The sequence below is a fragment of the Sylvia atricapilla genome, chromosome 30, assembly GCF_009819655.1.
Source record: "Sylvia atricapilla isolate bSylAtr1 chromosome 30, bSylAtr1.pri, whole genome shotgun sequence".
Lineage (NCBI taxonomy): Eukaryota > Metazoa > Chordata > Aves > Passeriformes > Sylviidae > Sylvia > Sylvia atricapilla.
This window is the reverse complement of record NC_089169.1, coordinates 471,601-498,727: the sequence shown is the minus strand read 5'-3', so window position 1 is coordinate 498,727 and position 27,127 is coordinate 471,601. Positions and strand designations below refer to the sequence as shown.

The window sequence follows — 27,127 nt, the reverse complement described above, 5'->3', positions numbered from 1 at the left end:
GGTACATCCGTGCTGTGTTCCCGGCCTCACCAGCACGTCGGACCCGCACGCCTCCGCTGATGGCCGCTGGGCCTTTAAGAGGCGTAATTCAGCGCGGTCCCTTTAAGGCGCGCGCCCCCTCCCTGCCGCCCTCTTTACTGCGGGCCGGAAGCGCATAGCACTTCCGGTGCTGCCTCTGCCCGTGCCCAAGATGGCGGCGGCGCCGGGGCGCTGACGCCGCCGGTCACTTCCGGCCGGGGAACGGCCATGGGGCGGCGAGGCCGGGCCGGCTGGGGGGGTCATCGGGGATCCCTCCCGGCGGCGTGAGGTGAGCGGGTGGCGGGGCCGGGCCTGCGGCGGGCTGGGGAGAGGCTAGGCCTGGGCCAGCAGCAGTGCGGCAGGGCCTAACGGTGATGGCCCGGCCCGGTGCGGCGCCGGTGCGGGCGGCGGCGGCGGCGGCGGCCGAGCGGAGGCCTGGGCAGGTGTGGAGGCTGTGCGGCTGGACGGGAGGCCGGCAGGTGGGGGAGAGGGGGCGGCTGACGGGGGGTGTACGTAAAGCGGGGTGGGGGAGGGGGTTGGTGTGTGACCCACTTGGCATTGAAAGACCCCGGGAGAAAGGGCCAGAGGGTCTCAGGGCAGACGGGAAAGGGCCCGGAGCCCCCCTCGGCGAGGCCCCCCGGGGCAGGCGGGACAGGGCTTGAACGGCTGCGGGGAAACAAGGTGGATATTCCAGGGACCCTCCCCGGGGTGGACGGGGAAGTGGCCGGAGCCCCCCGGGGCTGCGGGGGTAAAGCTAGCTAGGGGACAGTGGGGACACCCTCGCGACACGGAGCCGCGGTGCTAGGGACGCGTCTGGCCCGGCAGTGACCTTGAGCGGATCCCGGACCGAACTCTGCCGCTGTTTACGGCCTCAGAGCACGTCCGAACCAGGAATCAGAGCTGGTGGTTTCGTTCGGGGAGTAGGGGAGTGGGGGCCTCCCGCCCGCGGGGCTGGGGGTGCTGGCGAGAGAAGTGCTGGGGAGACACTGCCGCTGCCACATCGGTTACAGAGCGACAGCTGCTCCGGAGAGCCGCGGGTTGTCAGCGGTGCTGGGGTTATAGCCAGGACTCCCTCGCGGGTCTGTATCCGCTCCCACCGTGGAGTGAATTTAAGGAGCGAACAGTGGATTAGCTTAGCTCGGTGAGTTGGATATGGTGCTAATAACACCAGGGTCAAGGTTCGATCCTCGAATGGGCCATTCACTCAAGAGTTGGACTCGATGGCCCTTCTGGGTCCCGTCCAACTCAGACTATTTTGTGATTCTTTGCTGAAGGAGATGCCAGGCAGCCTCAGTGCTGACTCCGGATGCTTCCCAGGAGGGTGCTGGGGCATTAGCATGCTGAGCAGGACACATCCCTGGCCGGAGCACACAAAGGCCTTGTCTGTGTTTGCCAGAGAATCATCTTTAGCTCCAGCTGCAACAAAGAGCGGTTTGGGGACCAGACTGACAGGATGGCATTAAAAGGATGTAAACTGGGGGTTTTTATACTAAGTTCAGTTCTATGTATAGGAGACCGAAGCTGTGCCCAGATAAGAGAGCAGGAGCAGGGACACCGTGCTTAGTATCCCCTGCTTGGATTTCCAGGCAGAAGTTCAAGAAATGCTGTTTTGTGCATGGTGGGAAGGAGCCACTGAGGGATGGTTTTGGCATGGAAGCTGCTCCAGGGTTCAAGGATGCGCGTGCTGTGGTGTTTTGGAGGGCAGGTCAATTCTTAGGAGGTGTAGCTACTACCTTTATATCAGTCTCCCTAAAATTTCTTGAAAGATCATTGAAGAGTTGCATAATGAGTGCGATGGGATCCCTGCCCTGAGCAAGGCCTTGGTCTAAACTTCTGGAAGATTAAATGCTCTGAGCAAAATGCTTTATGTTAGCAAAGTAAGAATTGCAGCCATGCTGGTCATCCCTGGAGCTGCCAGGACCCTTTCCTTCTTCCACACAGGAAGGAATTTGAGTGCCTCAGAGCCATGGGGTTAAAGTGACTTCATCTAATTCAGATCCCGAATGAGAGGTGTTATCGGTGAGCATCTAGAGAAAGTACAGCTGTTTCCTCAAAAAGTTGTGGCTGAAATTCTAAACCCAAAGCACTAGAGCACATAAAAGTAAATAAAGATCAAGGATACTTCATTACTACTACTACTATTATTATTATCATCATAATTATTATTATTATTATTTTGTTTTCCATATTGCAGTAATGAGAATGTTTTTTGCTGGCAGCTCTTCCCTTTCCTTTGTGGGGAGCTCAATTCCATCACTGCATGGCAGAGGAGTTTGGAATATGGACTAAACCCTCTGGCTTCACCAGGGAATCCTATTGGCTAGACTCTATTTTGTTTTTTAAAACAAAATATTAAGCTAGTGGGACTCTCATCAAGAACCAAGTAATGTTTTCATAGATGCTGTGTGCAGATAATTCCTGTGCTGGAAGCTTTGTGTGTCAAATCATGTTGGTATTAGTGAACCCAGAAAGGCTGTAATTGTAACTAAAGCAATTCAGGCTTTGTTTAGCCAGGCTGTGGTGTTTGTTACACCTTAACTGCCAAGGTAATTGCCTGCGAGGGTGAAGTGTAGCTCTCTTTACAATAGTTAAAATGTGGGACCGAGGTGCCCTTGGGTGTTTTTAACTCCCCTGTCCATCTGCAGGAGCTGTGGTAGCTTGTAATGCTGTTTGCTCCTGTTCAGCAAATATTTTGCTGGCCAATGGACAATGAAATGGTCAGTTAATGCAACACCCACCCTTGATCTGCCACAATTTCCTAACTAATTTCTTCTCTGTGCCAGAGGTAAACAACTTCCAGTTGTTTGGTTACTGTGTTTCTGACAGAATGTCTGTGGCCTGTGTGAGTTCTTCATGAACTCTGAAGTGCTGAGACATTTCCCCAAGAATCACAGATTAGTTTGGGTTGGAAGGGACCTTAAAGCCCATACCATCCCACCCCCTGACATGGACAGGGACACCTTCCACTCTCCCAGGTTTGCTCCAAGCCCTGTCTAACCTGGCCTTTGACACTTCCAGGGATCCAGAGGCAGCCACAGCTTCTCTGGGCACCCTGTGTCAGGGCCTCCCCACCCTCACATGGAACAATTTCTTCCCAATATCTTGTCTAATGCTGCTCTTGGTCAGTGGGAAGCCATTCCACCTGTCCTGTCACTCCAGGCACTTGTCCCAAGTCTCCCTCCCTTGGAGCTCTTTTAGGCACTGATGTTGTGGCTTGGTAATGTAAAGTGCCCCCAAATTGGTGTGTGGTGATGACTGCCTGTCCCTTTGAGTTCTCACTTGGGTGTTTCTGTTTTGAGATCTCAGGTTTTGGCTCCCTTGTTCCTGTTCCTGCTTCTTGCTCTAGCTGTGCTCTCCAGCACTTCAGCTCGTGCCTGGGCACACACTTCCAGTACCCATTTGCCAGCACCTGAAATACAAGTTATGATCCAGCTACAAACCTTTCCCAAAAGTTCAGCCATCCAAACATCCCAGGGTTTGGTTTTTTGTTTTTTTTTTTTTTTCATTTCATGCGGAAAGTAAGTCCTTACAGCAGTGAAATGGTCCATGTTGCATTGGGTGATTCTCTGAGCTGACCTTCTCTTGATGCTGGCCCTGTGTGTAGATTCCCTTAGCCCAAGCTTGGTTAATAATACAGCAAGTTAATTTACTAATTACAGCAGCTGAAAGTACCAGGAGCCTGGTTTTGGAGAAGCACTTGGTGCCTGCTTGGACATGGTGATGAGCTGCAGCAACTGGGGCTGGGGGTGACTGAACCAGTCCTGCCTCCTCATCCTCCCCATTCCTGGTGCTCTGAGCACAGCCAGCAGTGGAAAGGGGGTTATCAGACAAGGAGCAGCAATGGAGTGTCAGAAGGGACGGTGAACTTTGCTCATGTAGCTGACAAGCAGCTCAACAGAGAGATCCTGGGCTGTGATTTAACCCTTTCTTTTCAGGGTCTTGGTAATCAATGTGGAGACTCTACATGGCTGTTTTGCCTTGTTTTCCCATTGTTCTTCTTTTCACCTTCTCATCACCCTCCAGCTTTAGGAAGATAAAAATGGAAGTGCCCAGAGAAATGTGTGTAATTCATTCATAGGGAAACTAGGAACACAAAAGGATTTGTCACTTTCTTCTTTGTACAGATCCTGGAACTGAAAAGTGATGTCCTGACAGCTGGGAGCATCACAGACCTGGAATGACTGGGGAGAAGCTGCTGTGGTTGGCCATCCCTGATCTTGCATGTCCATTAAAAGGTGTGTGTGCTGCTGCTGTGGTGGTCATCTGCTGGCTCTCAGCCTGCTTCCCAAAGCATGGGAGCTTTGCTTTTCCAGAGAGCAGTCTGAGCTGTGGTGAGAGCTGCCACATGTGCCAGCTGCTGCTGGAGCTCAGAAAACAGCCACGGTGACATCAGAAGGTGTCATCGTCAGCCACATAGTAGGGCCCTGCCTCTGGAGGTTACAGTCCCTCTGCTCAGCGGGCACAAAGCTGTGCAAGGGCTTGCTAGAGTAGAGTCAGCAAAGTTTGAAGTGATGTGGGTGGCTGTAGTGAATGGGGCTGTGTCCTCTACCCAAGGGGTCTCTCATTTCAGGTACCAGTACTTGCAGTCTGGTTAGTCAAGGCTGGAAGGCTGGGCCTGGATCTGCTCTGTACCTTTGAGGGAGATCTGGACCTCTCCTGCCTGACCCCAAGGAACCATGGAGGACAAACGCAACATCCCCATCATTGAGTGGGAGCACCTGGACAAAAGGAAATTCTATGTGTTTGGGATTTGCATGACTATGATGATCCGGGTGAGCGTTTACCCCTTCACGCTCATCCGGACACGGTTGCAGGTTCAGAAAGGCAAGAGCCTGTACAACGGGACTTTTGATGCCTTTGTGAAAATCCTGCGGACAGAAGGGGCGGCTGGGCTCTACCGTGGCTTTTTGGTCAACACCTTCACCCTGATCTCGGGACAGTGCTACGTGACAACGTATGAGCTCACTCGGAAGTACGTGTCACGGTACAACAACAACAATGCTGTGAAGTCTCTGGTGGCCGGCGGCTCAGCCTCCCTCGTGGCCCAGAGCATCACGGTGCCCATCGATGTCATCTCCCAGCACCTCATGATGCAGAGAAAGGGGGAAAGCATGGGCAGGTTCAAGGTGCAAAACCAAGATGGCAAGCGTCTGCTGGTCTTTGGCCAAACCAAGGACATCATTGTACAGATTTTCAAGGCTGACGGTTTTAGAGGCTTCTACAGAGGTTATGTGGCCTCACTGCTCACTTATATTCCCAACAGTGCAGTTTGGTGGCCGTTCTACCACTTCTATGCTGGTAAGTGAAAGGAGGCTTGAAACATATCTTATCCCAGGAGACCCAGAAGCCTCTTGGATTGTCTCTTGACACTGTGTATTCAGTGTGATTCATTTTATCTCTGGGGGTGGGAGCAGAATCTGTCCTGAGCTAAGGAGCTCTATCTGGTTGTGTAGGAATTCTGCAGGTGTTGGGTGGAAGAGCACCCAACTCTGTTTCAATGCAGAACAAGGGGTCCAAGCACTATAGAACTTCAGACTGGATGGCTCTAGAGAAGTGTGCATCTCTATGCATCTGCTTTAACTTTCTCTTCCACTAATGCCAAATAATGCCTTCTCCAAGGAAGTGAGGAAGGCTCTTGTGTTGGGCAGAGTTTTGGAGCCACCATGTAAATATAGTTCATCTTTCAGTTCATGTGGAGTCAGGAGTCTCATATATGGCAAAGGGAGTTTTAGAGCCATGAATCTCATGGTGAAACCAAACAGGCAGAGACAAGGGTCAAATCTCCCCTGGGTTTCTGTCAGATGTTGCTTCCGTTTTGGCAACTTTAAAATTGGCACCAAGTCTTGTGATGAAAAACTGTACTCAGCAGGATGTTCTTTCTCCCTAGCTCAGTTCTAGTACTCCTTAGGGTGTTTCCAAAGGCTAAAGGTATTGGCCAGCTAACGTTTATTTCAACCTCTGATGATCCTTTAGATTTCAGCTGTGCAGGTTTGCACGTGGTTTTTAGGTATCTAGTTACCTAATTTCTGCCAAAAGGTGGTGGTAATGAGCAGTTTGAATTTTGCTGTACTGGGCCTGAAGTACATCTTGGAGGTCACCTGTTCTTCAAAATCCAGATGTCTCAATCCAGATGTTTACAGAGTTCTGATAGCTAGACAAAGCATTGGTTCTCCATCTGGGCTGCATTTAAATGGCAGTGGCAGCTTGGCATGTTGGTCTCTACTTTGTGGGAGTGTTTCCATCAGTCTCCACGTCAACAGTTTATAAGACCAAAACCCACTGTATTAACTGTAAGATTTTCATTCCAGAAGGGCTCAAAGGAGGGCATGTAAGAACAAGGCAATTGATATGGAGAGACCAGAGCTCTCAGCCTCCAGGTGTTTGTTCTTTTCCTGTCATCTCAGTGGAAATTGAGATGATGGGAAGCATAAGCCCCAGCTGTCAATGAATCTCTGCTTTGGCTGCATTTCCCAGTCCTCTGTTCCTGGAGCAGCCGCAGGGGTCACTGAACCCTCCTCGAGTTCAAAGGACACTTCTGGCCCTGATTCCAATTAGTCTTTGACAGAGTCTCAAAGTCTCAATCAGTCTGAAACAGAGCTGCTTCCTTCCCTCCTGCCAGACAGGTTTCCTCATCGTCCAAAAAAAATGGGGCTTTTGAACAGTCTTCTGTCCAACTTTAACCAATAAAAGTGTGGGAGATTCAAATCCTATTCGCCAGGCAGCAGGAACTGAGTGAGAAAATCTGGGATGAGCATTCCATGGTGCTTTTCTGCTTAGGGGATCCACAGTGGGATACCAGGGTATCTCCTGGACAGCATGCGCAGTAGTGATGGCTTTCTGTGCAAATCTCTGCAGACACCTTCCAATAGAGCCTTGTCTTAAGGCTTTCCCCACCTTCTAAAGAGGGTGGCTATTTTCATGCCCTGTTTTGGGGACACGGAAGCTCATTCTGTCCAGTTTGCTCTAGAGGCCTGGGAGCCAGTGTGGCAGGTGATGGTGGGCTGTGGGACAAAGCATGGGGAATGTCCTGGAGTCAGCAGTGGGATGTGTCCTCCTCCCTGTGCTGTGCCAGCTTTCTGATTGGTGTAGGAAGCACCAATTTGAGATTCTGTGGGAGGAGCTGGCAAGCTGTAAATCAGGGAATCTGCCCACTGCAAATCAGTTGGAGTTAGGGAGTTAAGGAAATTATAAGAAGCCACTGAAAGTCTGAAACTCCTCTCTCTCCTGTTCCCAGAACAGCTTTCGAGTTTGACTCCTAAAGACTGTCCCCACCTCCTTCTGCAAGCAATATCAGGGCCACTTGCAGCTGCAACAGCTTCTACACTCACCAACCCCATGGATGTGGTGAGGGCTCGGGTCCAGGTAAGAGCTCAGCATGCCGGGCACAATGCAGGATGGGGTTCAGCCTCGGTTCTCTGATCTCTGTGGTGTCAGGTGAGCTGCTTCCCTGCTCTCCCTGGGCCTTTCATCCTGAGTAGTAGCTGCTTAATTAGCACTCAGCATTAGCAAGAGGAGCCCAGGGAGCGAGGCTGGCAGTGCCGGCCCAGCCTGCTCAGGCAGTCTTTCTCTTCAGAAAGGGAGAGATGCTTCCTGCTGCCTCCTTAGGACTTTGTGGTTTTTTTGCTCCCTTCCTTAGGGAGTTCTGGAGACCAGATGAAGGCTGGTGGATTGGTTGATCTGTTATCTCCAGAGTGTTCAGTTGCAGCAGAGCCCCAGAGCAGCTCAGTATAGAGTCTGGCAGCTGTGTCAATGTTTGTTCTGGCATTGCAGGTGGAAGGCAAGAGCTCCATCATTCTCACGTTCAAACAGCTCATTGCAGAGGAAGGTCCCTGGGGACTGACTAAAGGCCTCTCTGCCCGCATCATTTCAGCCACTCCTTCCACCATCGTCATCGTGGTGGGGTATGAAACGCTGAAGAAGCTGAGCCTGCGCCCAGAGCTGGTGGACTCAAGGCACTGGTAGAGGCAGCTGGTGGAGGAGAACCTTCCTGTGAACCCTCTGAATCTGGACTGTTGCAGGGGAGAGCTTGGGATGCGACACAGTTGCTGTGCCTTTGTCTCTGGCTGGTTTCACAGCACAAGGCAGATGCAAAAGCAACTGAACTTCACCTCTTAAATTTGAGTGTCATACAATGGTCTGCTGCTGGTTTTGCTTAAACTGTGACCTTTGGCAGTGCTGTTTGCCTGGGACAGTCCATTCCAGGCGTGTGAACGCATCCTGGCAAGTTATTAATTCCTTTTTTCTTAAATTAAAGACTTACTGGCTCAACCAAAAAGCCAGTTTATTCACTTTAAATTATTTTCATCTTTGCCAAACTTCCAAGGAGAGGAGTCTCACAGCTTGCAGCAGGACCCTCTGGTGGATGTTTCTAGTGGCAGTTGTGCTGTAGGAAGCTGGAAGCAGAAAATAGACAAGTGACTTTTTCCAATTACCTGCATTTATTTCTAGAAGATGTGAGACAAGAGTAACCTGGAACCACCTCAGACCTGATTTCCTGCATTTTGGATAGATCTGCATACTTGTTTTGTATATTCTTGGAAATGTTCCCTATCTCTCATCCTCAGCAAGCTGGCTGATGGCAAGTCAGGAGCTGAGCTGGCTGTTTGGAATTAGCTGATGGTGGTTTTGGCACCTAACCTGTGTTTTTAATCTGTTGTAATTTAATTTTTTTTTTATTTTAGGGAAGCTTATTCTGATTTCTGGGGAACTGAATGGTTGTCCTGTGGCCTTGTTCAGTGTGTCAATCCTGCATGTTCAAAGTGGCTGTGGCCACTTCCCACCTTAGTTAGTTTAAGCCCAGAAATGCAGTTTGGAAGTGTCCAGTTGTGGTGCTGCCAGCAGCTGAATGAGAACTGAATGGGGTTTGAGCTACAATTAGATGGGAGGTGGGGAAGGAAAAACCTTGTCCTGGCTTTTGATCTGGTTCAAACCTGACGGGCATGTTCATATTGAATAAGAAGTGATGGTTCACTTCATGAATTTAAATTCTGCTCATCCAGTTTGGGAAGGGCAAGGATAATGTTTTGCACAATTGCTGGATCAGAAGCCTGAGCTAGGGTCTGTATATTTTATCGGGTGAAAACTTCAGGGGGGTGAAACTCCTCCGAAGAGGCTGCGTTTTGGGGAGGGAAGGGATTGTTTGACTACTCTGCTGCTCTTTGTGGTTGAAATTTGCCTTTCATGCTGCCAGCCCACACATGGTGCTTGTCCTAGTTAGCCACAACCGAGGGGGATGCACCTTCAGACAACAGAGGGCACCATCTCCATTCCCCTTCTGCCATAACCAGGAATTTTGGTTGAGATGTTGATCGTGCCGACCTCTGGCTGTTGCTGGGCTCCTCTTGGCTGTCTCTTCCCAAGAGGACTCACCAAGTGTGGCTCTGCCCTTCATCCCAATTGTCCCTGCCCAGCAGGCACTGGACATGCCACCATGTCTGCTGGAGATGGAGAATGCTGAAGCTGCTGCCGAGGTGGGGAGAGCCTTTTGTGCTAAGGGCAGAGCTTGATTCTAAGGTGGAGTGCTGTGATGGGGCTGCAGGTGAGTCATCAAAGCCCTCTTCATCCCATTTTTGTTTCTTGCAGTGCTCAGAAAGGCAGTGGATGCTGAAGCCACTGGTGGAGATGTTGGAGCAGCACCTTCTGCACCTGCTCTGGTCACCTGTTGTTTAAAAGTTGACGCCAGTTGGCTCTTGCTCTAATAACAGATTCTGCTCTGAAAAGCAGAACAACAGCACCCCAAATTGCAAGGCAGCAGTAACGCTTATATTAACAGAAACAATAACGATCCACCTCTGCCAAGTGCAGCAGAGCCAGTCCCAGTGTGTGGCATATGAAGGGGTGGCAGCACCAGTGTGGAGAGACACTGTCAAACTTAACGTTCCTCTCATAACCAGCAACGTTCTTGACAACTAATAAACTTGAGAGACCTTCAGTTTATTGCCTGTTTTTAAAAGCACGTGACTCTCCATGCCAGGGGAGGCTATTGCTTTTTGTCCTGTCACAGAAAGGGTCTCACCCTGTGCCTTTGGACTAGGAGAGGGACGTGAGCTGCTTGAGATCGCAGTGACAAGTGGCTGCTCAGTGGCTGAACGAGCCAGGGAAAAAGCAGCTTGAGCACGTGGAGTACCTGGACACAGCTGTGACCCAGAGCCGCCCTGCGGACGCAGGCTGGGTCTTGGTTGGCTGCGACATGGGAAATGTCGCTTTTTTTGTTCTCTAACCGAGCTGAACTTTGCTGCTTCTTTCCTCGTTGAATTCTTTAGGCTTGATCATTTTATTTCACTAAACGATCGAAGCCCCAGTCGCTAGGGGGCAGGGCGGGTATTTCCACGGGGGCTGGGGAGAGAAGGACGGTTTGTCACGCTGCGTCGCACCAGTGCCGGGCGCAGCACGGCGCCGGGAGGCAGCAGCTTCTCTCGCCGTGTGGTTTTTTGGGGTTTTTTGGCGTTTTGGGTTGGCAGCAGGAGCGGCCGTGCCGGGCCGGCCCCGCGCAGCGGCACCAACCGCCCGGGCCGCGCTCTCTTCCCGCGCTTACGGCCGGCGGGGGCGGAGCCCGGCGCCCCGACCAATGGGAGCGGCCCCCGCGCCAGCCGGGCCAATGGGAGCGGCCCCCGCGCCAGCCGGGCCAATGGGAGCGGCCCCCGCGCCGGCCGGGCCAATGGGAGCGGCCCCCGCGCCAGCCGGGCCAATGGGAGCGGCCCCCGCGCCCCGACCAATGGGAGCGGCCCCCGCGCCAGCCGGGCCAATGGGAGCGGCCCCCGCGCCAGCCGGGCCAATGGGAGCGGCCCCCGCGCCGGCCGGGCCAATGGGAGCGGCCCCCGCGCGCCGGCCGGGCCAATGGGAGCGGCCCCCGCGCCGGCCGGGCCAATGGGAGCGGCCCCCGCGCCCCGGCCAATGGGAGCGGCCCCCGCGCCGGCCGGGCCAATGGGAGCGGCCCCCACGCCGGCCGGGCCATGGCGGCAGCGGGCGGCGATGGCGGCGCGGCGGTGGCGGAGCGCGGGGATGCTGATGGCGGAGGCGACCCGGCCCTGGCGGCGGCCCCGGGCCGCGCCCAGGTGTTCACCACCGTGGTAGATACATTCCTGGAGAAGCTGGTGGCCGCCGGGAGGTGAGGCGGGAGCGCGGTCTCGCGGGGCAGGAAGGGACCCCTGACCCCGGTGCCAACCGTGCCGTGACCCTGGGTCCTACCCGGATCCCCGGGAACGGTCCTGCACCCGTCTCTGAGCCTAGCCCTCACCCCGACCCCATCGCTAACCCTGACTCCGACCCCACGGTGACCCCAGTCCTGATCCTGCCCTCCTCCCCCCACAATCGCTCTTGCAGCTACCAGAGGTTTGTCAACTGCTACCGCTGCTTCTACAAGCTGCAGCCCCAGCTGACCAGGAGCATTTACGATCAGTTCATCTCCCAGCTACAGACGTCCATAAAGGTGAACGGGGGATCGACCGGGGTGCCTGGGGGGCTGTGGAGGGCCTTGGAGCATCCAAAAGGGGATTCAAATCCCTGTGAAGAAGCAATTAGCAGGTTGATGTTAAGGGCAGCAAATACACTTCCTAAATGGCAAAAGCGGAAAGTTGAGGCTGCTCTCCAGAGGTCTGTCTTTCCAAAAAAAAAGGTGTAGGATCATTCAGGTTGGAAAATACCACTAGGACTGTCAAGTCCAAGCATTTCCCCAGCACTGCCAAGGCCACCACTAAACCATGTCCCTACCTGCCACATCTACACATCCGTTAAATACCCCCAGGGATGTTGATTCCCAGAGTGTAGGCCCTTCATCCAGGACAAAGCTGGAAGGATTTGGATAAGGGATGGAGGGACAGGACAAGGGGGAATGGCTTCCCACTGCCAGAGGGCAGGGTTAGGTAGAATACTGGGAAGAAATTCTTCCCTGTGTAGGTGATGAGGCACTGGAATAGGGTGCTCAGAGAAGCTGTGGCTGCCCCATCCCTGAATGAGTTTAAGGCCAGGTTGGAGAGGGCTCAGAGCAACATGGTCTAGGGAAGCTGGAATAAGATGTGCTTTAAGGTCCCTTTGAACCCCAGTCCCTGATTCCATGACCAGCAAAAGCTCACAAGAAGCGTGGTGCCTGTGTTTGTTCACTTTGTGTCCTTCTTTCACAGGAGGAGATCCAGGAGGTGAAAAATGAAGGGAATCTGGAGGGACTCTTCAGTTCACTGGATAAGATCGTGGAGGAGGCAAAGGACCGGGAAGAGCCAGCGTGGTATGGATGGCCAGGGGTGGAGGTCATGTTCCTAAAGGGCAACAGGCAATTCCTGGGCAATGTATGGGTGTCCTGTTGGCTTCATGCTGCAAGAAGGGGTCTGAAAGCTTCTGTATCTTTACAGCAACGTAAAGATAGGCACTGGGCCTAAACCACACAAAAATCAGTTTAATCTGTGTTTCTCTGGGTCCAGGATCCATTTCCATTCACTTCCTTAGTGCAGGGAGGTCAGTGCCACTGAGGTGGGGCAACAAGCTAATTATGACCAATCCAAAGGGCTGATGGGATGTTTTGAGCACAGCATCTGTCCACCAGCAGAGCTCCCCTGGGTGCTTTTTGTATCCCTGGCTTGGGGCCTCAGCAGACACTGCACGTGCCATTTGGCTGCCTGGGAGACAGACTGAGGACTGTAACCAGAAACACAAGATTTTGTGGTTTTGTGCTGAGGTGGTGAATGACATCGTGCCTGCTCCAAGCATCCACTTGGAGCCAGGCTTGGGGAAGGGCTCCCTGTTCCCTCCAGTGGTTCTCCACACTGGGGTCCCTGCTCCGGCTGTCCTCAGTTCCCTGTGCCAGAGGAAACTGTGGGAGCCACAGAGCTGATCCCACCTGGCAGCAGTTCAGCATCCAGCTGGGCTGTATGGGACTCATGCTGGGCAGGATTGCTGCTCTCTGGCTGCCTCATGTGCTGCTGTGTGTCCAGGCGGCCCAGTGGGATCCCAGAGCAGGATATCCGCAGCACCATGGTGCCCTACTTGCTGAAGCACCGCTCCCACCTGCGCAGAGTTCTCAGGGAGAAGGAGGAAGAGAACAGGAAGGTGGCTGAGTCCGTGCTGATGGGAAGGGAGAGGATTGCAGAGTTGCAGCAGCTGATCCAGGCTCGCCAGCAGGCCTGGCAGGTAAAAACAGACCAAACCAAACTCCTTGCAGCACCCACTGGGTTGGGGCTCAATGGAGCCTGGAATGACTTTCAAACCCTCCACTACTCCAAGACCTCCCCAGCAGCCAAGTCCTGCTGCAACTTTAGATGTGGACATTTTCTCGGAGGTCGCAGGTGCTTTTCCCTGTGCAGTGGGTGGGATATGGGACGGTCCCAGGGGAGATAAAGGGGTTGTGTTCCGTGCATGCAGGCGACAGCAGTGTGTGGCACACTCAGCCCACGTTCCACCCTGAGTGTGTCAGGGTGGGAGAAGCATCATGCTGAGGTCTGTGGATCATGTTCCTTCCAGGCAATCAGTAAGGAGCAACAAGAACTCATCATGACGTTCCAGGAGCCCCAGTGAGGCTGCAGAATGTCCCACAGGCTCTGCTGAAACAGTTCATCATCCCAAAGCACCGATGGGACAAGGCGTGTGCAGAACCCAAACTGAGAATCACCCCATCAGGCCACTGGAGACTGCAGAGGGACTGAAATGCCTGCTGGACTGGCACGGTTTGATCAGATTTGGTGCAGAAACAAAACCATTGGGATCTTTGGAAATGGATGTCAGTTCCCTATTTTCTACTCAGAGAGGAGTGTTGCAAAGTGTGTCTGTGCTCTCATCTGCTCCACTCAGCATTGTGACAGGCCTGGTTCCAGTTTCCAAAGCCACGTTTTGGTTTTTGTAGCTGTTTTAGCTGTGAGTTAAGACAAAATTCAGTGCCTTAAGCCCCAAACCAGGCTGTGCCCAGGCTTGAGGAGCCCACAAGCAGGAGCACCACACACATCTGAGGATGGGTCACAGTCAATGCTCCTGCCTGTACTTGCAGGTTCATTCAGTTTTCACATGTTCAAACCACTGCCCAGTGTTTTCACATGTTCAAACCACTGGTTTGCAGATGTGGCAGCAGCTGCTGCACCAAGTTCCTCGTTACCATTTGTTCTGTTCTTCCAAATTATTTTCTAGCCCTGGTCTCCTCCCAGCAACCTGAGGTATCTGGGGGTCTGTGCAGAGGTTGGAAGGGCCCTGCCTCCACTTTGTGGGCTTGTGGCATGGGGATTTAATGTTTTTCTGTGGAATCTTCTAGAACCAGACTGGTTTTCCCCACCCACAGTTGTCTGTTACTGCCTCATCAGAAGTTTTCAGGCTGGGGAAGCAAAGGCTCCAGGATCTCCCTGGCAGAGCCACATTAGTGACAGGTGCCTCCAGCATGAACAGGTTGTTCCTTGGAGCTGGGCAGAGAATGAGGAGCACCTGATGAGGACTGAGAGAGGCTCTGAGTCCAAAAGCCACTGAAGGCAGCAGGTTCTGTGATCTCTACCCCAAGGAGAGGCCATTCCATGACAGACTGGGCAGCAGCAGTGGCCGCTTGCACCACGCCCCAACCTCTGCTTGCAATTAGAGCCCACAGCAGAATTGCTGCAACAAGTTTTCCCTCTGCCTCCCCTTGCTGTGCTGGAATCTCAATAAATTGGGGCTGTTGTTCCCAGCTTGGCTCCTGCTGTGTACTTGGCCCATGTACTCTGTACTTTATGGGTTTGTCTGACAAAGGCTCTGGTTCAGCAGTTTTGTCCGCCCTCTGCTCCAAAGCCTCCAGTTCCGCTTTACCAGACAGGATTGGGATTTATTGGATCAGAAAGTGGTCAAGATCTGGAAGAGGAATGTTATCTGGGGGCTCTGACTGCCCTGGCCACGCAGCATCTCCCCGTGGCATGTGGCAGGGAGGAGCTGTGCAGAGACCAAGGGCACAGGCACCTGCTCACCCTCCTCCAGGGGCACATTGTGACAATGCTACAAAAGAAACATTGCTGGCCCCCCAAAAGTGGGCCAGCAAGTTCCTGCTGGCCCTGCCCATGGAGGAAAACCCCACAGGTTTTGGCAGGAAAGTCTTCCTGTGTCACAGAAGACAGTTCTGGCATCCAGCAGTGAGAACTGGGACAGGGCAGTGAGTGACTGGGAAGCGCAGCAAGGAGCCCCCAGTGCCCCATCACCCATTCCAGTGGGCAGTGGGTGCTGCCAGGCTGGCAGGGCTGGGCCCACCAACAAATCCCCCCTGGCCCAGGGCCACTTTTCCCTCCCTTTGTGGGCTCTGGCTGGGCATAGGGGGACTGAGTTCATCCCAAACCACAATTGCCACCTCTGCCGGCAGCTCCGGCCATGGCGGATGTGCTGGAAATAACTCTGGTGGGGCCATGCCCCCCCTTGCCAAGGCCACAGGACCCTATAAAGATAGCCAGGGAGCCAGGGCTGCACTCAGCCCAGCACAGGGAGGCATCATGAAGTCCCTCGTCCTGCTGACCGTCCTGGCCCTGCTCACCGTTGGCCTCTGCCACAGAGGTAAGGTCCATGGCTGATGGGGACAAGCGAGGTGATTCTGTGCTCTGGGAAGGGCTCTGGGGGGAGCAAAGGGACTGAGAAGAATTTGCTGAGCCTTGGAGTGGGGGGCACAACAGGGAGATAGGGAGCAGGATATCCTTCAGCACACATCTGAGCTCCAAAAGGAGTGGGGTGAAAGCAGAGCCCACATGGGACCTTCCTGAGCTCACCCAACTCTCCACTCGCAGCTGCTGATGGCTCCACCAGCACCAGTGACTCGCCCAGCTCCGAAGGTGAGTGACTGCAGCTCAGTTCAGCCTCACGGCCCTGGGGAGAGGGGGACGTGGCCCCCTGACCCACCACACTGTCCCTGCAGCCTTTGTCTCCAGACGCGCCAGTGCCGAGGTAGTGCAGAGACAGAAGCGGAATTATGGCTATGACAGGTAGTGCTTTGTTCTGCTGGGTGAGGGCTCGTGGCCCCCAGATAAGGGGAGGCTTGCATGCTCAGCCCCTCCCCAGGAGCCTCCAGCTCCCATGGGAACCCCCAACACCCCATGGGTCCCCCGTTTGTCCCCAGCAGTGTCTATGGAGCCTCGCGGGACCCACTGGAGGCCAAACGCGAGGTGTGTGAGCTCAACCCCGACTGTGATGAGCTGGCCGACCAGATTGGATTCCAGGAGGCCTATCGGCGCTACTACGGCCTCGTGTAGCCCCAGCCAACCCCTGCTGTGTTGTGGGACAGGGGCTGACCTCCCATAAACCCGCATCAGCGCCCCCCGTATGCCTTCACCCTCTCACCCTTTCTGTTAGCCCCGGAAAGAAATAAATGCAAATGGTGGAGCCAGTTCCTTCCCAAGCTTGGGGCATGGGTGGGTGGGAGGCTGCAGTGGATGTGCCCCATGTCACCCCACCCCACACAGTTGAGGACTCCTGATTTCCCTCTCTGTGCCCCCCCTCAGGCTCCAAGGAGGGTCAGTGCTGTCATCCCCAGATCTTGTTCCCAACACTGAGGAGCCCAGACCTGCACCATCGTTATTCCAGTTTAATTTAAAGCTGCTTCTCCCAAGCGTGGGATTATTGGGGAACAGCAGAGCTGCTCTGTGCACCACAGGGCTCTTTGACCTGCCCAGGAATTTCATCACAAACTACCTTAATTATTCATTAACCTTGACACACACATGCACACTTACACTGCCGGGTGTCTGTAGGAGAATGCGTGGACAGCTGGGACAAGGAATTCTGCCAACCTGTATATTCTAGAATATGTGGTTTTATTGCAAGGGTCTTCGGTAAAAGGGTCCTGCCTTCAGCCACCAGCCTGGGCTGAATGGAAGTCCCAAAGAGAGAGGGAGAAAGAACAGCAGAGTGAGAGCTGAGAGAGAAGGGAGCGAGAGAGCAAAGTGGCAGGGGGAAGAGAGCAGGAGAGAGTGAGAATAGGGGGAAGAGGAAGGGTAAGAGAGTTAAGAGTTAAGAGAGTTAAGAGTGTTAAGAGAGGGAAGTCTTTGTTACAATCCATTATATCTTCTTTTGTGATTAATATTCTAATTTACAGTGACCAACCAATACAAGACACAAAATCCTATAGAATCTACATACAGCCTATAAGAACTACTATATCACCATACTGTGTTATATTTTAAACTCTAAAAACTACTCTTTAAACTTCTGTTTTGCTACATTGACCTTTGGATCCCTTAGCCAGCAGAAAGAGATTGTTCAATCCAAAGGGATTCTCCTTCAGCTAGCTAGGCCATTGTTTTTAGGTTATATAGTAACTAAGACTCAGTATCCTACAACTCAAAGTAAGCTTTCATTTCTATTTCGATTATAGGTTTCATATTTTCAGAATCTTTTGCTAAGCAATCATACTTATAAGGTTTCCCTGATTTATCTTCCCCAACAGATCTCCACATAGGATGGCATATTGTGCCTCTCCCAAATTCATGGAATCACACTACTGGTTTGCATTCAAAGGCAGAGAATGGGTGCAGAGGGAGTCGGGAGAGACACTGCAAGACACTCAATAGCAGGACCCACCACAAAGAGGCTGCCAGGACGCTGGGTTCTCCCAGGCTTTGCAGCCCAGCCCTACACACACAGTGTCACGGGTCCCTCCAGTGCCCAGCCCCCGTGGGGACACCTGGAGAGCAGCCAGAGCCACCGGGGGTCTGAGGCAAGGCCACAGTCAAGGCACTGATGATGGCAGGGTTGCCCACAAGGGCCACCCCGGCAATGCCGAAGGTGCTTGGGATCCTGGTGGAGCTCAGCTGGCCCCACAGCCAAGCCTGCAGACATCACAGTGGATGTCCTCCAGCTGCCAGGGGCTGCCCTGCACAGAACAGATGTGGAAAAGCTGGTGGATGTGTCCTGCCAGGCTGAGGGGGCATCACTCATGGCTGGGGAGGCTCCTTGTAAAGCTCCTGCTGCAAGGGGCTGCTCTGGGGGCAGGGGACAGGAGCCGCAGCAGTGAGGGACACTGGGGATCGCTGCTCACTGATGCAGTCAGAGCAGCACAAGGCACTCGGGCAGATGGGATGTGAAAAGGAAGCCAGTGAGCAGTGCAAAGAGGAGGCAGTGGCAGTACCTGACCTCAGCTTCACTCCAAGCACAGTCACACCAGGAGCAGCAGAGGAGCTGTGGGGAGGAAGGCGAGAACCAGCAGGGAGCCACCTGGAAGCGCCCTGGGACCCATGTGGTGGGGCATCTGACTCTTGCCCTGGGCCATCCTGACTCAAGTGGTAGAAGAGCAGGATACTGTCATAGAGGAAGGGGCACACAAAAGTCACAGCACCTTGCTCAGCTGGGCATGCTCCAGCTTGGAGAAGTTGTGAAGGGGGAAAGGAGGGGGGTGGGGGGCATGGTACAGACCTCTGTCAGCTTCCACAGCGAGGACAGTTGCAAAATCTTTGGCTTTCGGCCTGAGCAGAGGAAATCACAAAGAGGACCAAAAAGCTGAGAAGGAGGAAACCTCCAGCAGTTTCCTCATCCCAAACATACTGGGAATGCAAGAGAAGGAGTTCAAAACAGCCACAGGGACAAAGCAATGGTGCCAGACATCACTGACCCAGGAGTCTGGCATCACACAGGCACCACACAGGCAAACGCACAGACTGTGACCGACACACGGTGTCATGGGGCCTGTAGCTCCCTGTGCCAGCCCATCCCTGTGCCAGCCCATCCCTGTGCCAGCCCATCCCTGTGCCAGCCCATCTCCGCTGAGTCTCTCCCAGGCTGTAGCAGCTGAGGGGCAAAGGGAAAGGGGCAGACAAGCAGCAGGCAGATGAGCAGTGGCCAGTGGTAGGCCCAGCAGCTGTCCAGGGAGGATGAGAGCACCAGGCAGCACCACATGAAACATCTGCTAACACAGCATGTTTTGAGGTGACTTCTGTCCTTGCCCATATCCCCATCCTTGTCTCCATCCTCATCTCCATCCCCTCCTCGTCCCTATTGCTGTCTCTGTACATCCCTAACTCCAGGTCTGTCCCAGGGCCTGTCCCTAATTCCATGTCTATCTCCATCACCAGCCTTTCTTTGTCCCCATCTCCATTCTCTTCTCATCCCCATCCCTGTCCCCATCTCCACAACCATCACTGCCACCATTCCCATCCCATCATTTCATCACTCTCATCCTTGTCCATGTTCCCATCAGATCTCCATTCCCATGCCTGTCCCTGTTCCTATTCCCATTCTCATCTCCATTCCTGCCCCCACCCCCATCTGATCAGCAGGAAGTGCATCCAGGACTGTCTCATTCATCATCTGAAAGGAGCTGAAGACACAGTGAAGGGCTGAGCTCTTGGGGTGCCAATACCCCACCACGATCCCATCCTCCCAGAAGATCTGTGGGGACAGTGGGGCTGCTCAGGGGACACCCCAGGGGGGGCAGGGCAGCCCAAGAGCTGCTTTGGGATTGTGGCGGGTAGGGAAACTGAGGCAGGGTGGGCAGGGAATATTTCCAGCTGAAACAAGGTTTCATGAGGAGTCCAGATGATTTCCCACTTTGGATGAGGGAACTGGGGGAAGAAACCTGGGGACAGAGCGTCCTCCTACCACAGCCAGACATCCCCGAGGCACCTGGTGGACCCTGAAGGTTTTACCGGCAGCATGGTGGGCCCAGCACTCAGGGTGAGAAAGAGTGGATCTTCAGGACCAAGCCCACTGGGGGATGGAGGACAGACAGACCCAGGGAGGCTCCCAGCTTTTTCCAAGGCTGTATGCAGCAAAGCCTGCTTTCTGTTTGGCTCTTACAGAGAGCCACTGACTGGACAGGATCAGGACCCCGTGCCCAGAATGGGAGAACACAATAGGGTCAGGGATGGGGGCTGCAGGAAGGAATGAGATCCTGCTTCGCCCTTGTCTTGGTTTAGATAGACAGGTGTCTGCCAGGGAAGACTGGAATTTCCTGTGGAATGTAAGCTCCCCTCCTCCCCTTTTCCAAATTATTACAAATTTGCAACTAAAAGACTGTCAGGCAAAGATTTGGGAATAGGTATAGCAGTTCTTTACTAGAGATATTAAAAATACAAATGTTGTAGTACAGAAGAATAAGCAAGCAAACAAACAAATAAGAAATCCTAGAAAAACTCTGAAAGAGTCAGAAATACAACCTGACTCCCTGTTGGTCAGGGCGTAAGTAAGACCTCCTGGAGTGGCAGATGTGGTCCTGTCGGAAGCAGCAATGATCCTGTGGAGCCATGTGTCCAGAGAAGGGTCCAGTCTTCCTTTGGGAGTCCCGTGGGAACACTGGTTGACAGGTGACACTTTTTGCTCCTTTTATCTAGGTGAAGATGGTTTGGCTCCTTCTCCCCGGGTAGAGCATCTTACAATAGTATGATGTAATGTGTCATGTCATTGGTGAGCTTTAATGGTCCATTAACAGAAGATATTCCCACGGGGGTAGTGGAAGAATGAACAGAGACAAGCAACATTGCACCATCTGATAAGCAGCACTGCTCCACCCAGTTTTTAACAGGTGGCTTCTTGTCAGAGAAGGCAGTTACCCCCTCCCTAACAGATAAAGAAAAAAATCTCCTCAACTGGGTTTCGGCCACTTCTTTGTTTAAGTATCCAACACTTGGGTCTCCTCGGTAACTTATGGGGAAAAAATTCTTTAGAGTGAAAAAAGGGACAAATCTAACCCCCAACAGCCCCCCACACCACTGTGTACCCTCTCCCCAGAAAGGCTCCCAACCCTACAGATGTCCCTGGCAAATTCATGTTTAGGACTACCACGCCAGGAACAAGCCCCCAGAGACACCTTGAAGCCCCCCAAGTCCCAGCCCAGTGAAGTTGTTACGCAGGGCCTGATGAAGGACACTGAACTGGGCAGCTGGGAAAATTTGGGCAACACAGAGAGCAGCTCAGCAGCACGAGGGGTGCTATAAGCATCCCACTACAAGCAATCCTCAGCCCAAAACTCGCACAGTGGTTTAGAGGAAGGAAAACCCAAAACGATCCAAAAGTATCTGGACAAATTTCCTGCTGCTCTGCAATGAGCAGGAGCCAGAGCAGTGTTGGTGGGAAGCACTGGTGGTGTGGTGGCCGTGTGGGCATCCTCTCCCACATCTGCCCTGCAGAGCCCCCTCCTCACCACTGCCTTTGGGCCGGTGGTTTTGATCCTGCCACTGCAACTGGCTGCCCTTCTCCTGTCTCCATTCTGGGTCCCTCCCTGGCAGCTCCCCCTCACTGGCAGAAGGGGAAGTTGGGGCCTCTACAGGGGCTCAAAGGCAACTTTGTGCTGGACAGATTGACAGCCCAGGCACAGCCTTGCTTTGGCTGAGATTCCTTCAAATTCCTGAAGACACGACCCCTTACTGTGGGGGCGCACAAGGGAGCCTCCAGGGCTGGAGAGGACAGTTCTGGGCATCAGACCTTAAATGCCACCAAACTGGGAGAGCCAGAGCAAGTGACAAAACTGAGTGCAGGTCCATGCAGAGGGCCTCAGTGCCACCCACTGTGCCACACTGCAGAGTTTCACCAGAGATCTGGGAAGGAAGAGGTGGAGAAAGCAAGTGTGCAGAAACAAAACTACCTGACAGCAGGAAGGTTGGCAGCGGCTCCTGCTTAGTCCATGGGGGCAAATACCAGCAGAAGCTCCATGCTGCAGCTGGATGGAACTCAGAGGACAGAGGACTGAGCTGGGAGCAGGATGGATGCTTTCCAAAGCCCCTATCTTTGGGGATTTATTGATCCCCAGAGGACTAGTGCTGAGTGCTCGGCACAGCATGAGCAGCTCAAAAACACCATATACCTGTACCGAAGAGCCCAAGGTGCAGGCTGGTCCACACCACGGCTCTGCTGCTCTGGTGGCCCCAGCCAAGGGGAAGTCACTTGCCCCCAGGGGTGTTGGCAGGAGGCCAAAGGGAGGGTTTGGGGTCTCCACACTGGGATGCAGACCCTGGTGCTGAGCAGTCCCTGCAAAATAACCCATTAGGCACAGCAAATGGCAGGGAGATGTTGAAGGCAGGGGAATGACACATCTGTAGCAGAAGTGGGGAACAGAGGCACAGAAAAGGAGGGGAACAGGCAGGCAGTGAGGCTGGAGAGCAGCTCCTGGGGGTCCTTGAGGAATCACCTCCCCAGGAGTCCCATCCCCTGACCAGTGTTGTGGCCTATTCCTGCTTCAATGTCACCTTGGTCGGTTCCCATGCAAGGGCTCTGGGACATATCCCCCACCCATGGACCCCCCCCAGCAATACCATTCTGCACGGACCGACGATGGAGGCTCAGGGTTTGTTAAGGGGTTGGCAGCCTCTTGGTATGGCTCTTCCAAGCTGGAAAAAGTATTCCCAGCCCTGTTCAAGGGGATGGAGCCAGCAGTGACAGTCCCTTTCTGCCAGCTTGGTGTTGGGATACGGAAGGTCTCACCCCCAGCCCATTTCCCTACTGGAGACTGAAGCCGGATTTACCTTTTCACAAACCCCCTCTCTGACCTCCAGTGGCAGCCTCCAAAGAACCCAAGAGGGAGAGAAAGTTATGACAGTGCCCAGCTCGGTGCTCCCCACCAGGGGAAGCAGATCAGGGAGCTTTGACAGCAATGAATTCAGGGCAGGAATATTGATTTATTTCCTCTCCCAACCCCACAAGCTACCCTTGGCACCAGGGCACGGTAGGACCCTTGCACAGCCCAATCTCCAGCCTGCAGCCCCCAGTCCCTCTTGCAAAGGTGGCAAGGGAAATGCTATTCCCATCACAAGGATGAGGAAGGACCCACTTGCACTTACAGAAAAGTCTGGTCAGCAAAGCATATGCTCAAGGGTGGATTTACAGATGGAAAATGCACTCAGCCCCAAGGCTGCACAGGAAAGGTGGGACGGGATGGGAATGACCACAGGACACGAAGTACAAACATCTGGTATTTTATTAAGCCATTTGCTGTGTTCAGACCATGGTCAGACATGTGCTGAGACTCCCAGCCTCTCCTCACTCAGCTGGGCCCCATGTCCCCTTGTCCCTCAATGAAAGCAATTCTCCCTGGCTCTGCAAGCCCCTGTGCCACACGAGGGCTGAGGAGAGGTAATTGTCCCTCACCTTGAACCTACAGTCCCCTCACTGAGAGCAGCAAGGCCAGCAACACGGCCCCTTGTACCAGCCCGCCTTGTCCCCCACCCTGGCCAGCCCTGGCCAGTGCCGCTGCACACCAAGAAGGAAAAGAGCCCTAAATTGAAGATGCAAGACAAAATCCGAGGCATTGTGGGTGGCCTCAAGCCAAGCAAGGATGGGAGCAGAGGAGTTGCTTGGAACAGCCCATGAAACCATGGAGCAGAAGCCCAACAAGCACCAGTGGCTGTGTCCACCCTGGTTTGGGGACAGCTCAGCCACCACAGACCTGTGTCCTCCCAGCATGGAGTCACCCCAAAACCCCAAAGAGCTCAGCAGGGTGGTAATGAAGAGAAAAAAACAAACCCAAGAAACATACCAGAACACATGAAAACTCTTGTTTTCAGCCCACAAGATGGTTTTTCTGTTTGCTCCCCTTCCCAGCACAGCGGGCACTACTGGACTGGCTTTACAGCTGCTACAGGGCAAGCCTGGAGTCGGTGCAGGAGCAGCACTGCACAAAAGAGCCATGGCCAGAGCCTGCACTGTCCTGCATGATGCTCTCCTGATGAGGCAGCTCACGGTTCTGGCTTAGACCAGGATGCACAGGGTGGGGGGCTCTCAGGGAGCCCCTGCTGCAGCACCACAGCAGCCACAGGCTGCACAGAGCCTATCACAGACCACTCCATTTGCTTTCACCCCAGACCCACTTCATATTAGCAACCACCAGACCAGGGGAGAAACACAATGGCTCTTAGAGCAGATGTGTTCAAGGCGGGAACTCCAGCTCATCCCAAGTGTTGGGATGAGGGCAGAGAAATGCCTTCCTTTATCCAGATCCTGGGGATGACATGTTGAGTCCCCTCAGAAGGCCACGCTTGCTGGAGAACACTGTGTGCCATCTCCCCAAGGCTGCTCTGCATCCACACTGCTCCCACATTGGGGAGCCTTCCTAGTTTTTCAGTTCTGGGCATCTCTAACTGGGGATGCAAATCCAAAAACCATTCACCAGGTCCTCAAGCACAGCTGCATGCTCTGGAGAGGAAGAGGATAGCACACAAACCCTTCAGGTGTCCTTTTTAAAGGTCACAATCTCTCCCTATCCAGCCCAGAATGGAAGATGCCATGGGGGCAGTCAGGATTCCCCACTGCATGGTAAGGGCTTCTTTCTCTCCTCCAGGTGAGAAAAGACTTGGAATATTAAACCAACCCCTCAGGTTGCACCAGAGCACTGACTGAGGGATAGCTGTGAGCAGCCCCTGCTGTCATCATGTGGCCCCACATGCACTCACAGCAGCTCCACTGCCTCTGGTTACAGAAATTGAGTTTATTTACTTTTGCTTTTTTTACTTTTGCTCTGCCCACACAAGGCCCCAGTGACTCAGAACACAGCTCCTCCTCAGCCTGCCCAACTGTGCAGCAGTTTGCTCCCAGCTGCCAACCTGCACAGCTGTGGGAGCTGCAAGAACTGAAAACACCTGCCATCAACTGAAACACTTGCCACCAGTGAGACAGAAATTCCCTCTGGGCTGCTGCTTTACCTGTACTGTTTTTCTCTCCCCTCAAGATCCAGCCGGGACCTAAGGAATGCTTGACCCGGAGTAAAGATAAAGACTGCCCGCAGCTCCTCCCTGCTTTAATCATAGCCCAGCAAGGCTTCTCTTCACCAACCCCAAGTGCAGCCGCAAGGGTGACACTGAGGCTCTCGGGACACACACACCAGGCTCAGCTTCAGTGACCTCCAGACTCCTCAGTTGTGCTTGGCAGCCAGGACTGGGGTGGGGGTTTCGTCAGCAGCAGGAAAATGCAGAGCACATCAACTCTCCGTGTCCCCACCAGACAAGGAAGGTTTCATCTCAGTAACAGTCCCACAAGGTGATTCCCTTCTCTTTTTCCACCCCATTGAAATAATGAGCTACACAAACAAATGGCTAAAAATAAAACCACTGGAGGAAAGAGTGACTGGGAGCTTTATAACTCATCTCAGATCTCCAAGAATCCCCAAGGACCTGCTGTCCTGCATATGACCTTTTCTTGGCTTAGCCAAGCAAAGCATTGTGAGTTTTAGGAGAAGCTGTAAAAGCGAAGATCCTGCAGGCATACCTCTGTCCCTCACGACCAGCCTGTCAGCCTCCAGGGGTGGATCAGCTGTACCGTGGAGGTTGGTATTTACCTCTGCTGTGCTGTAAAGGAGCTGGACTGGAATAGAAATGAATCCTCTGGTACTTGTGCTGGTATTTTTAGTTTTTACCTGAAACCAAGGAACATCCTGCCCTACAGTACAACACACCATGCTCAGAGCCTGCAAAGAGTGGAGTATGTGGCTCAGCTTCTCATGTTACACTCTAGCTGTAGCAGCTTCTGGCTGGCCCATGTGAGAACACAGATAGAAGACTCCAGCGGTTTGTACTTGCATAGCTGCTGCTGGTTCATGTGGATGGAGACAAATGTTCCGTGGGCACAGAGAGGCAAGAGGGAGCATGAAGAGACCACCCAGGCCTTCTGCTGCTGCCCTGTGAGCAACCTGCAACTTTCCTATCAGAGCACCAGCCAAGTGATAGCGTGTCAGATTCAGGTTGCATGAGATGCTGTCAGGATGGAGGTCTGCGGGATCCCTCACAGGTCACCTGGGGAACCAGCTCTTCCAGCATCTGTGCAGGTAGCATCAGCCCTCCTGTTTGGGATGGGAAAAGCACGGAACAGTCCATGAGCTCAGTGCTCCCGGGCAGCAGCGGTCATGGCACTGCCTCTGCCAGCCCAGAAGGACGTGAGAAAAGGGGACACAAACACTCCAGCTCTGTCACCATCTCTAGCAAAGCACTGCAGCAGTGGTGCACCGAACAACCAGCAGAAGACAATGGCTTTGAGATTCTCCTTCCTCCTCCACACCATATTGAAAGATTTAGTGGGGAAAAAAAGGGGAAAAAAAAGATGCAAAAGAGGCTTTGGGTCCTTTGGAGACATCTGCTCCATCCCAGTGTTGCACTGCTCAAGCCAAGCATTTGAGCCTTAATGGTGCATAAATCCCGCCCGGCTCTTCTCTCTCTTTCAGCAGTTCTCCCAGATTACTCCTTTTCTCGAAGGTCTAATGCAAAGTGGGAGAAGCTGGGGATGGAGGCACAGAGTCCTGTGGCCTCCCTGGAGCAGCACGGTTGAGCTCATGAAGCATGCAGCTCCCAGGGAGAGTGAAGTGCAACATGGGGCTGCTCCCTCCTCACAGGCCAACATCCCTTTGCACTGGGCCCACTCCATGGGGGCCTGGGAAAGGAAATAAATATGCTTGTTCTAAGACAAAAAAAAATTATATTAAGAGCTTTTCCCCCCTTTTAAATAGAGTGTCTCCTTTTCTTTCTGGCACTGGAAGAGTATCCAAAACCCCAAAGGAACTCCTCCTTTTTTCTTTTTTTTTAATATTATTCATATATATAAAACCTAAAAATTAAAAAGAAAAAACCCTTGAAAAATAATTAATTCAAAGGGGAAGCGGGGGGAAATACTATCCACTTTCCTGTCCCCAGATTGCTGAACAAAGAGCAAAACACTCTTTGGATCTTCTTTCCCAAGCCGGAGGGTTCCATTTCTGCTGCGCTGGTTTGGCTTTGCTGAAGTTAAGTCCATGCTTTGAACCACCAGCCTGCTTCTGCTGGCCAAGCAAGCTTTGGGAGGAAGGAGGGGGATGAAGGATTGCCCGTCTCTCGCCCATCTCTGCTGACTGGGAGAAGGGCAGAGCTCTGCCTCAGCCATACCAAGGGGCCTCTCTCAGAGCAGTTGGCGCCATCAAGCTGTACAGCCGTCTGGTCAGAATGCAGGTGGAGGGTGTCAGTGTGCGTGCCCACATTGGATTTTTTTTTCTAATTTGTTTGGGTAGGTATTTTTGTTGCTGTTGCTGCTGCTGCTTCTTCGTGTCTTAAGTGTCGCCCAGATTGTTGTTTCCTTGGTTCAGACGCTGCACGTTGCGAGAGGGGGAGAGAAAGGTTCACCAACCCGATGCCTTTCTGACCATCAGCCCATCTCTTTCCACTGCTTGTAGAATTCCAGAACATTTTTTATCTCTATGCTGGCATTGGCGGCTGCCTGGATGGCAGACTGCAAGCAAACACAGACAAAACAGGTG

At 53.3% G+C, this 27,127-nt stretch overlaps 4 protein-coding genes across 4 annotated transcripts in view; 2 read left to right on the top strand and 2 right to left on the bottom strand.

The window, feature by feature from the left end:
- Window positions 1-158: 158 nt before the first annotated feature.
- SLC25A44 (solute carrier family 25 member 44) lies at window positions 159-13,699 on the top strand. Its single transcript, XM_066337759.1, has 10 exons — window positions 159-307; window positions 4,143-4,253; window positions 4,589-5,316; window positions 7,253-7,380; window positions 7,789-7,976; window positions 10,479-11,042; window positions 11,092-11,446; window positions 12,138-12,238; window positions 12,942-13,137; window positions 13,468-13,699. The coding sequence occupies exons 3-10, from the start codon at window positions 4,695-4,697 to the stop codon at window positions 13,519-13,521; spliced, it is 2,208 nt and encodes a 735-aa protein (XP_066193856.1). The 5' UTR covers window positions 159-307; window positions 4,143-4,253; window positions 4,589-4,694; the 3' UTR covers window positions 13,522-13,699.
- Window positions 13,700-15,434: 1,735 nt separating this feature from the next.
- BGLAP (bone gamma-carboxyglutamate protein) lies at window positions 15,435-16,314 on the top strand. The gene is made up of 4 exons (XM_066337901.1): window positions 15,435-15,495; window positions 15,723-15,767; window positions 15,851-15,917; window positions 16,052-16,314. The coding sequence occupies exons 1-4, from the start codon at window positions 15,435-15,437 to the stop codon at window positions 16,182-16,184; spliced, it is 306 nt and encodes a 101-aa protein (XP_066193998.1). The 3' UTR covers window positions 16,185-16,314.
- Window positions 16,315-17,737: 1,423 nt separating this feature from the next.
- On the bottom strand, window positions 17,738-19,580 carry PAQR6 (progestin and adipoQ receptor family member 6). Its single transcript, XM_066337758.1, has 5 exons — window positions 19,572-19,580; window positions 19,186-19,314; window positions 18,539-18,546; window positions 18,343-18,392; window positions 17,738-17,841 (listed from the first exon to the last, which is right to left on the bottom strand). The coding sequence occupies exons 1-5, from the start codon at window positions 19,578-19,580 to the stop codon at window positions 17,738-17,740; spliced, it is 300 nt and encodes a 99-aa protein (XP_066193855.1).
- A 3,236-nt stretch (window positions 19,581-22,816) lies between these two features.
- SMG5 (SMG5 nonsense mediated mRNA decay factor) overlaps window positions 22,817-27,127 on the bottom strand; it is a 31,634-nt gene continuing 27,323 nt past the window's right edge. The window contains exon 22 of the mRNA XM_066337990.1: window positions 22,817-27,099. Within this exon, the coding sequence (XP_066194087.1) occupies window positions 27,016-27,099 (84 nt within the window). The 3' untranslated portion in view covers window positions 22,817-27,015. The remainder of the gene's footprint in view (window positions 27,100-27,127) is intronic.

Coding starts and splice junctions, on each gene's coding strand:
- SLC25A44 (XM_066337759.1), top strand. CDS start 4,695: ATGGAGGACAAACGCAACATCCCCATCATTGAGTGGGAGCACCTGGAC. Junction 11,043..11,091: donor CTGATGGCGGAGGCGACCCG/GCCCTGGCGGCG, acceptor CCACCGTGGTAG/ATACATTCCTGGAGAAGCTG. Junction 13,138..13,467: donor CTCGCCAGCAGGCCTGGCAG/GTAAAAACAGAC, acceptor TGTTCCTTCCAG/GCAATCAGTAAGGAGCAACA.
- BGLAP (XM_066337901.1), top strand. CDS start 15,435: ATGAAGTCCCTCGTCCTGCTGACCGTCCTGGCCCTGCTCACCGTTGGC. Junction 15,768..15,850: donor TGACTCGCCCAGCTCCGAAG/GTGAGTGACTGC, acceptor CTGTCCCTGCAG/CCTTTGTCTCCAGACGCGCC. Junction 15,918..16,051: donor CGGAATTATGGCTATGACAG/GTAGTGCTTTGT, acceptor GTTTGTCCCCAG/CAGTGTCTATGGAGCCTCGC.
- PAQR6 (XM_066337758.1), bottom strand. Junction 17,842..18,342: donor CGCTGTGGAAGCTGACAGAG/GTCTGTACCATG, acceptor TCAGCCTGGCAG/GACACATCCACCAGCTTTTC.